The 9,062-nt window shown below is 44.3% G+C and overlaps 2 protein-coding genes across 7 annotated transcripts; one reads left to right on the top strand and one right to left on the bottom strand.

The window, feature by feature from the left end:
• The first annotated feature begins 231 nt into the window (after positions 1-231).
• On the top strand, positions 232-3,473 carry LOC112274129 (putative folate-biopterin transporter 7). Its single transcript, XM_073529769.2, is given in 6 exon segments — positions 232-662; positions 939-1,128; positions 1,265-1,397; positions 1,607-1,780; positions 2,141-2,277; positions 2,280-3,473. Coding segments are annotated over 5 exon segments (1,377 nt in total). The 5' UTR covers positions 232-662; positions 939-993; the 3' UTR covers positions 3,078-3,473.
• Positions 3,474-4,972: 1,499 nt separating this feature from the next.
• Positions 4,973-8,984, bottom strand: LOC112274130 (uncharacterized). 6 transcript variants are annotated; one of them, XM_024503337.3, is made up of 7 exons: positions 8,530-8,976; positions 8,087-8,365; positions 7,320-7,776; positions 6,375-6,696; positions 5,837-6,060; positions 5,492-5,621; positions 4,973-5,336 (listed from the first exon to the last, which is right to left on the bottom strand). In XM_024503337.3, exons 3-6 carry the CDS (start codon positions 7,641-7,643, stop codon positions 5,508-5,510), a joined length of 984 nt encoding a protein of 327 aa, XP_024359105.1. In that variant the 5' UTR covers positions 7,644-7,776; positions 8,087-8,365; positions 8,530-8,976; the 3' UTR covers positions 4,973-5,336; positions 5,492-5,507. The 6 variants fall into 6 exon arrangements, with proteins under 6 accessions (XP_024359105.1, XP_090101944.1, XP_090101945.1 ...); XM_090245818.1 differs by having other exon boundaries at positions 7,320-7,820; positions 8,530-8,826; XM_090245819.1 differs by having other exon boundaries at positions 5,954-6,060; positions 8,530-8,826.
• Positions 8,985-9,062: the final 78 nt, after the last annotated feature.

Here is a 9,062-nt window from a genome sequence, read left to right as displayed (position 1 = left end):
CTCGTCAACTCACGATTTGGTTGAGCTTCGACACCCGAGGCGCGATCTTACGTGCTCTCGCTCCAATACCCAGGCTCGGTCTCACATGCTCACGGGGCTCGGTACAGGGCGGAGTTTAAGGGACGGATGACCGTGAGGCGCAAGGGGAAGTCACGGCGTCGACAGTCGAGCCGCGATGACCACCTTCTCGATGCTTCATGAAGCGTGATGTGAGCTGAAGATCGGCCACGCAGTGCCGTCTGCAGCACCACCGGAGATGATCGGGGCCTCGCAAGGCTGCACTGCTCTTGGATTGCCCATAAAAAGCAGCACGCACCCACAACTGGAGGTTATTTAGAGCGCCTGTAGTTGTTGCCACTTAGTTCCGATTCGAGCATAATTCGCCACCTTCATGTGTCGTCAGCCTCGAAACTCAGATCAAAGCCGAGCACAATTCCGGAATATATTTGCGTTGGGGTGGAGGAGCGATCGATTACGCCGGCAGGTTCTTCTGAGATTGTCCGAGCGCTTTCGGCTGAGGTTCCGACCTGAGAATCGGGGTACTTGGAGAGGACGTGGAGGCTGTGGGTCCGAGTGATCGTTGCGTCGTCGGATGCTCAGTGGCGAGAGGTGGTGCACGATGAATCGATACTTCGGAAGTCGGGTTGCGTAGTTTCGAGCTGGTAGGTGATGTGCTGATATTCGAGATTTTGAATTGTCAGCTGTTTGCTGTGCCATTTGGAGTCTGCATTTTCCATGTGAAGTGTTTTTCGTTTTATTCTTTTTCTTTATTTTTTGTTTTGGCCGCTGGAGTTCACAAGCTTGTCGGAATTATAATTCATGCTTCTTCAGGGCGTCATTGTCTGACAGCCTTGCTTTTCTCTTGATTTTGGTCTTTCTGCTTCCGCATCAATGTGCAATACTGAAATTAAATGGTGACTGCGAAATGTGTAGTGTAGATTCGATACGAGAACAGCGAGATTTGGGACTTGACTGATTGGTGAAGCAGCCGCCATGGGGACCATCACTCGGTTGAGCAAGATTTATGGAGGCTCGTTCTTGTCTTTGGTATCCTTATGTTACTTCTTGCAGTCCTTCAGAAGTTTTCCCTGGATGGCCATGACTTTCTGGTACAAGGACAACTTGAAGGTGCGTCGCTTATTTTCCTTGTTGCCCTCTGTTGCATAAGTATTGTGCTCTCCAAACCCCATTTCTATACTTAGAATGATTTTATATTTCTATTGGAAACAACCTAAAGGGCTACTGTTGTGATTTTTGGATGCAGGTCGACCCTGGTACAATGCAATTTTTGATGTCCACAACTATGCTTCCCATGGTTGCCAAGCCTGTCTATGGCATTATTTCCGATTCTGTGTATATTAAGGGCGCACATCGTATACCCTATCTAGTTCTTGCAGGTAAGGCCATGTTCGTTTGCGAAATTTGGGGACGTGAATATTTCCAACCATGGCATGTGGATTCACCAGTCCAGGAGTGTCGTGCATTTCATCTCTCCTAAATTGTGCAAGCCTTCGTATGTGCTTATTATCTTTCTGGTGGATAGGTTGTTGCAATTTACATAATTTGGTGCTAATACATAAGTGTTTTCCTTGTATATTTCATACAGGAGGGCTTCAATTGTTTGCTTGGACTGCAATAGCCTTGTTCTCGGGAGTGTCATCAGCAGCTAGTATGCTGACAGCATTTCTTACAATTACCAATTTAGGAGGTGCCATATCGGAGGTTGTGCAGGATGCAATGGTTGCTGAAGCTGGCAAGAACAAAGCGGGTGCTCAGCCAGGTAACTCCTCGGATTTTCTTTTCTTTTCTTTTCTTTTCTTTTCTTCTCCACTCTCTCCTAGAAGATCAATACTGCGACTTACAATTACTAGAACATTTTCTCTGTTGATTATTTTATTAATTGAAAAAGTGAAAATAAGAAAATATCTTGACATTGTTTAGGCTCTCAGATTTGATATCAGCATCAATGAGGACCACATTCTCATGCATGCTTATTTCATGTCAACCTCCCAGCAATGGCCTTGCGAAATGCTACAAAAATTTACTAATAATTCTTCACTTTCAATGCTTTTCCAATTTTTCATGCACCTGCCAATTTTTCGTGTGCTGAGATTGCAAGATTTTTGTTGCGTTGGATCAGGTGAATTGCAATCATTTGTTTGGTTAGCTATGGCATTTGGTGGAGTAGTGGGGAATCTAACAGCTGGGTACGCCATGAAAATACTCACCCCGAAAAACATGGTACAGATCTTTATTTCTCTTCTCACAATCCGATCCTTTTGACTCTCCATGTAAGCGAACGTTCCTTTGGCTTAGGATCTGTGAGAGACACTGACGACAATCCAGAACTTAAACAATTCCAAGGCCGGAAAGACGTAGGCTCAGCAATGTGGGATCAGATGGCCAAGCTGAAAGAGGCCCTCCAGAAGCCTGCTCTCCATAGACCCCTCCTCTGGTTCCTCTCATCTTTCGCTCTCATACCAGGCCTTGGAAGCTCAATGTTCTTCTTCCAAACCGAATATCTAGGTTTGAATGCTTCAGTTTTAGGGCTTGCCAGGCTGGTTGGTCAAGTGGGTTTAATCTTTGGCAGCATGCTTTACAACAAGGCTCTCAAGGGGGTGCCCGTTCGGCGACTGTTTGTATATGTTCAGATTCTACTTTCTCTTTGCATGCTCACCGATGTAGTCTTTGTGAAGCGGATCAATTTGGAACTGGGCATTCCGGATAAGTGGTTTGTACTCGGAGCGTCAGCATTTGTGGAAGCCATAGGACAGTTTAAGAGCCTTCCATTCATGGTGCTGTTGGCACAGCTCTGTCCTTCCGGCAGTGAAGCTTCTGTGTTTTCGTTTTTCTCCGCCGCATCGTGTTTGGCAGGACTCCTAAATGGATACCTCGGTGTTGTACTATCGTCACAGCTCAACATTTCTGCGAAGGATTTCTCGGGGTTGCCAACGGGTATCTTGATCAGTGCCTCCTGTGCCCTGCTGCCTATCCTCTGGATAGGATTGATACCTGAGGAGGGTAAATCCGCCAAGGAGACTCGGACAAATTCAGTCGAGGCAAAGAAAGCTCTTTAATCCCTTTACAGATTATGGCTGTGCTGCCTGGAAAGATATAAATTAGTGCTGCACCCATTGACGAGATCATGGTAGTTGCGAAGCCAAAACTTGAAGGTCCACTTTCGTATGTTTATGATGTGTTTTAGAATGCTGCCAATCAGGAGCTTTGGAGATTTTAGATTGCTTGCACTGAAGTAATTTTTTCTCTACACGTCTTGTGCACACACCAGCTCGACTCAACGATTACTATGTAAATAGGTGCTCTGGTGGATATTCTTGCTGATCATTGAGGAAACATGCCCAATGCATCTGTTCAGTAAAACTTGCTTTTGAACCTCTGTGTGGGTTCGATCCATGGATAGAATAGTTGTTCCGTGATTATATAAAGTTTGTACTCCAGTTTCTTTACTGTTACTTCCATCACATTCAACCTTCAGAAGGTCCATATCGACCGCCCGCAAGCTTGAGGCTTAGACCTATGCTTTCCTCTGAATCGGTGCAAGAAAACAACGCAAGTAGTGACGAGATTCATGCACAAATCATGTTGCTACTCACTGTTCAGGTAGCTGGGTCTGTGCTTCCTGCGACCGAGTCTTTCCCACCATTTCAACCAGCCATGTGGAATGAAGTGGTGTCCAGTATCTGGGCTCCGATTAAGGAACCCATCCTATATGTCAGTAACACGTCACTTCCTCCCCCATGACGGAAAACTGCATGTGGTAGCTTCAATCACGGGGAGATATTTCGACGTTGAAATAGCAGACGAGAGCAGTGATGTGCAGTAAGATAGTACCTGCAACGGTTAAGGTGGATAAATTAAAATATAAAATCCATTACTTTGATTGAAAATCTAAATCGAAGTCAAGTACGATCATCATTCGAGAATGTCAGTTTCCTTCAATCATATGTTAACAGACAAACTTATTCGAATCAAGATAACTTGGGCAAACCAGCAGCTGTGTTTATGTCCACAATCAGTAATAGTTGAAAATGATGAATTATGTTTTAAAATTTTCCACGTATATTCCGTTAGAGGTTTACCCCTACATTGATCGGAAGTCTAGGGAATCGAATAGGGGATCAATACGCCTAGAAATATAATAAGGGGCTTCATGGACCTTCCAATGTCTTTGGGTCACATTCATCCATAGATCAGTCTGTAGATCAACTATTCACAACCAATCAATTGTGAATAATTGAACGAAGCGAGTAGAAAAGTTCAGGCCGGATAGGGCCAGTTCTGAGTGGTTCTAGGTTGCAGCTCCGTAGTATCAATTATGCCGCATTGTAGCAGTATCTGTTCCAAAAAAAAGAAAAGGTGCTTGCAAACTACTTCTATGTGAGTTTTAGAAGTATGCCGCTGAAATATATTTACTTTCTAAAATTGACTTGGACGTCTCAGGGGAGTAACAAGAGAGTTGTATTTTGTTCTACTTGGAGTTGATGTGGATTTATTCACATGGGGTTTTGAGGTTCTACATATACACATATGATCCTTGTTTTGAACATTTCTTGGATGAGTAGGTGCATGTTAAATAAAATCTAAATTATGCTGTTAGGTGTGCTTGTTCCATGAAAAACACTGGCATCCGATCATATTAGGAATAATTCCGATTTTATGATACAACCTTAACATTTTGCCTGCGTTGATTAACAATGCTTGAGTTGCATTTCAGAATGCATGTTAGTAATTAAGACGACAAATATTAATCGTTGAAAAAAGGCAATATTAGGTTTTGAAGTGGCAAATTCCACATTAGATACAACGTGTTACGTTAAAACTTCTGAAATTTCAGTCTATTATAATGTGGTTTTAACTCCTTTTACTGCATGCTTAAATTAGTAATACGTTCTCTTTATATATTGTACTACAGATTTGTGCAATCATTTCAAAGGAACCGAATTCACCAGCCTTTTAACATGAAATCTACATATGGTATTTTCATGTACAAAATATTCTTGGTAGTGGTCAGCGTCATCTTTACATGTCTTCACCTCAAAAACCGCATATCTGAAAAGAGAAGTCCTACAAACACAATACAACACTCACAGCCAGATCCACCACTACTTCACACGATTACACAAATCATCCGATCCTACCGATTTAAAGTCCATCGCAACTGATAAAAATCTCTCCCCTCATACGCTTTCTACTTCTGCATGTTGTACAGAGCTGCAATGTGATAACACTGCCTCAACTAAACTAAGCTTGCTACCAGGTTTATATTCTCCTGAAACCCAGATGTTGATGATCCACGTCATGTTCACGCCCTGAAACTGTACATCGTTCGACATTTTATATGTGCATCAAGAACAGGAACCCTCTGATAACTAAGACGGGATTAGACAAAGAGGCCTAGTAATAAGGCGAACATTATAATGCTTGGACCGAGGCTGTGAAATTAGAAGCAAGTAGGGGGATCAATTCATACCTTAACAGCACAAGAGCTAGTAAAGGTCGCCAAGTTTTTTGTTCTTCTTCGTTGACTTCTTTGTTGTAGCAGACGATCCGGAAGGCATCTCGTGTACCTCTTCCTTCGTCTGTTCCTTTTTCGCCAAAACCTGTACAAGGAAAAAAATTAAAAAATTAAAAAATAATTTCAACATGCTGTTAAACGAATTCCACACCACATCATACAAAAGACACCCGTTCTTAAAAAAGATATTAATCCTAAATTTCAGTTTTGAGGGACCGTAGGCATTGATCAGTCTGCTAGGGCGTCCATGCTTGAGTGATGAATTAGAACAAGATTAAGTCTATGCAGTAGACGTCATACCCTCGGAGCCGGTTTAGCGCTCTCTGCAGAAAGGAGTAACCCACGAAGACCAGCAGTGACGCGTTTGGGCCTTTTCATTGCAGCTAGGGCAGGCTGAGATGGCTTCACGTTGTTTACCTCTGATAGAGGTTTAGTTGTTATTCTAGCTGGCTTCTCGTACTGTAATGCTTGCGCAAGGCCCCGGTCTCCAGCTGTTAACCTCCTGGGTCTCTTCTGGACTTTGTCTGTTCCAACCCACGGCGACCATGCCCACAGGAATCAACATCTTTTGAAAATCTCTCGATTTTAAACTTACAAAGCTTACAAAATGTTACAAAGAAAAGAAAGAGATTATCGATAGCTATGTACTCTTCAAGGCCTTACGTGCGATAATTTCAACTGAAGTTCTTAACCAGATGAGTTTTCGAGGGGAAAGGCTGTTGGTCATGCGGGGTGTTTGGGTCTAGGATTGGCAAATATGTGCTCGAAAGCAGCAGGAAATTCAAATAAAAATGATAAATTTTGCAGAGCTTATCAGGTACTGAATGATTGAGCTTACTTTCAACATGTTCAGCATCTATCACACCAGGGCTCTCTGGGCCAGTCGTGTCAGCACCAGCTTCCCCATCTTTGGACCTGTTTTCCACGTGGACAGTGCTGGCTCCATTTTCCTCTGGCACAGCCTCATCTGGTGACGAAGAGGTAACACCTCCTTGAGAGTTGATAGGCGAATTGGCCTCTGCCACCGAATCACGCGCGTGAGTGGATTGGACGTTGCGCTTGGGGCGCTTGCTTTGAGATGATCCATTAGACTGAGCAGAAGGCACAGCTTGCAGTGGGCTTGCTTCTTCAGCTGCTACAGTGCTCCTTGGACGCATTTCCTGGTGGAGGCAAAGAACAAGGATATCATGCACAAGAACGTTGGTGCGTAATTTTTTTTAAATGAAATATCTATTGAACAAAAAAGTGTCTCATTTTTAATAGGAAACATTCCTCTTGGGTTCTTCTTTCGCTCGTTACGGCACAATGTGACTACGGAGGGAACCTTGACGTCCCACATTGCATGGGGATTTCTAACATGAAAATGCAGATCATACCACAACCCTACCGATTCAAATAACCAACTGATGTATTAGGTATGTGGGTTTTGGATGCTATAATTGAATGTAGGAAATTGCGAATACTGCACACAATCTTGATGTACTTGAGGAAACTTAGTGCACAGTGAGAAGCTATAAATTATACGCAACTTTCCTATGGTCCACCTGCCACGTCTAGGAATTTCCTTATTAGAAACTACAATTTCGAGAGGTTGCAGCATAACCGCACTTCGGAACAGTATGCTCGAGCAAGTGTAAAAACGGGTTTACATGACCCTTCCTATAATAAGCTAACGTAATCACTTAACACGCAAGGAACAAGGAATTTCGCGCTGATTGGAGATTATTTCAAATTGATAAAAAGCTAACAAGAAGACAGCCCAAGATTGCATTAGTTACATAACCTCATCGACGGGTTGAATCGTTGCCGGAGATTCGATGCTGGGGAAGTCAAGCTTGGGTTCGTCGTGTCCATCGGCGTTGTTCAGTTCATCTACCTGGAAGGTCTGAAAAGAACCGTGGCGGATGAGTTTGGAGCAGCCCCAAGACCACAATGCACAAGCACCAACTGCCGATGCTTGGGGACCGCTCAATTTCATGACCTCAAACATCTCTCTCGTCTCCCACGCTTTGCACTCCTCGCAGTAATATTTTATCCACATCCGCTTCTGATTCGACGTTTTGACTTCCTCAGCCGCCATTACACCCTTCTCCCCACTTACAGACATTGCTTTCCAATTCTCAGAAACAGTAACTTCTCCAAGTAAATTGCGCGCCTTTCTCCACACCTCCTCGCACCCCGATTCTTGACGTTGCCCCCACCGTCGCAGTAGCAACAATTCTAAACCCCCGCACCAAAACCTGAGAAACCCCGCCGCAAAGTTCAGAATCGACCTAACGAATCACTGCGGCAACCAAGAAATCAACCCCAAGCATCGGAATTAGCCACAAGATAGGACACGAGAGACGTAATGATCAGAGCACCGAAGCGCCCACGAAACCAAAACCTACGCGCTACAAAGACAGCTTCTGAGCTCACCAATTCCCACGTTACCCCAACCTCGAAAGCACCCTCCACAACTTTCCTTCGAGAACTTCTGAACCTCATACATAAAAACGCCGCCTCACACCAAACACCCTCGACAACGATGAAAGTGATGTAAAAACTTACCACTAATTGGGAGACAGGGTAAAATTAGATGAGCAACGTTGGCAGCACTAGAGACTGGGTTATTAGCACGCCTCAGGCATGAGTGGCGTGCACGGAGAATACTATTCTGCTGCAGGAAAAGTGGAATGTTGGAGTTCACAGAAAGATTTTAAGTCCTTCCAACACCTGTCCCCGCAATTCTCCACAATCAAAGGAATACTCCGGCTGGTTTTCTTTCCAATTCCTTGACAACATCCGAGGTCACGTAGAAGCTAAACCCTCTCCGGCAGGTCTTCAACACTAATCAAGCCACTGACGAAGTTCAATGCAACCTTACGACACTCCGATACGCAACTAGAGCCATCACCGGTCGCGTTGCTGTTGCAAACTCGCATCAATCCAGAGCAGATGGCACGGCGTCACCATAACGTGCACGAAGACTGCGGGGATAAGAAAAGACATACCATAGTTTGGAACTCAGCGAGGCGGACCGACTTCACAGATTTTCATTTTTAAGTACGTGGGTGCGTCGTGATAATAGTCACCCATGCTCTGCTTTCATCCCCTCCCGCCTGTTCCTGCGATTCTACACCTAGACTACCAGTGATCCTCCACCGATCACGATTCCCTACCTCAACCAACACAGGTGGCGAAATTTATGTACTCGATAGGAAAATGAAAAATAGACTTCATGCTTCCTCAACATCCACAGTGCGATGCCAGTGCAGGTTGTCTGACAATTTTCGAGTCTAAATTAAATTAGATACCACGCTGTCTGCGGCTGCGCAGGGAACGAGCATCTTATACTGCGCCTGCTGGAAAAGAAAAAGTATCACAACCAACGTGCCTTACATGGTTTATTTACGAGCCTGCAATTTGGCAGTGAGTCATGAGCCGACGTTGACGACTTCGCTGTTCAATCTTAGTTCCTCAGCTCCAGAATTCTTTTCCAGATGACACATGATTCAAAATAGGGAGTACTGGCCTACCTTGGCTA

This window comes from Physcomitrium patens, chromosome 21 (genome assembly GCF_059467195.1).
Source record: "Physcomitrium patens ecotype Gransden chromosome 21, ASM5946719v1, whole genome shotgun sequence".
NCBI lineage: Eukaryota > Viridiplantae > Streptophyta > Bryopsida > Funariales > Funariaceae > Physcomitrium > Physcomitrium patens.
Note: the sequence above shows the minus strand (reverse complement) of the source record. Positions and strands in the feature narration are given on the sequence as shown.

Bases quoted from the DNA above. Each gene is read 5' to 3' on its own strand.
- LOC112274130 (XM_073529765.2), bottom strand. From the start codon at position 7,643: ATGTCTGTAAGTGGGGAGAAGGGTGTAATGGCGGCTGAGGAAGTCAAA. The intron at 6,697-7,319 runs GTTATGTAACTA...TGCCTCCACCAG, and splicing joins CGATTCAACCCGTCGATGAG to GAAATGCGTCCAAGGAGCAC. The intron at 5,622-5,836 runs GTATGACGTCTA...TTCCTTGTACAG, and splicing joins GCGCTAAACCGGCTCCGAGG to GTTTTGGCGAAAAAGGAACA.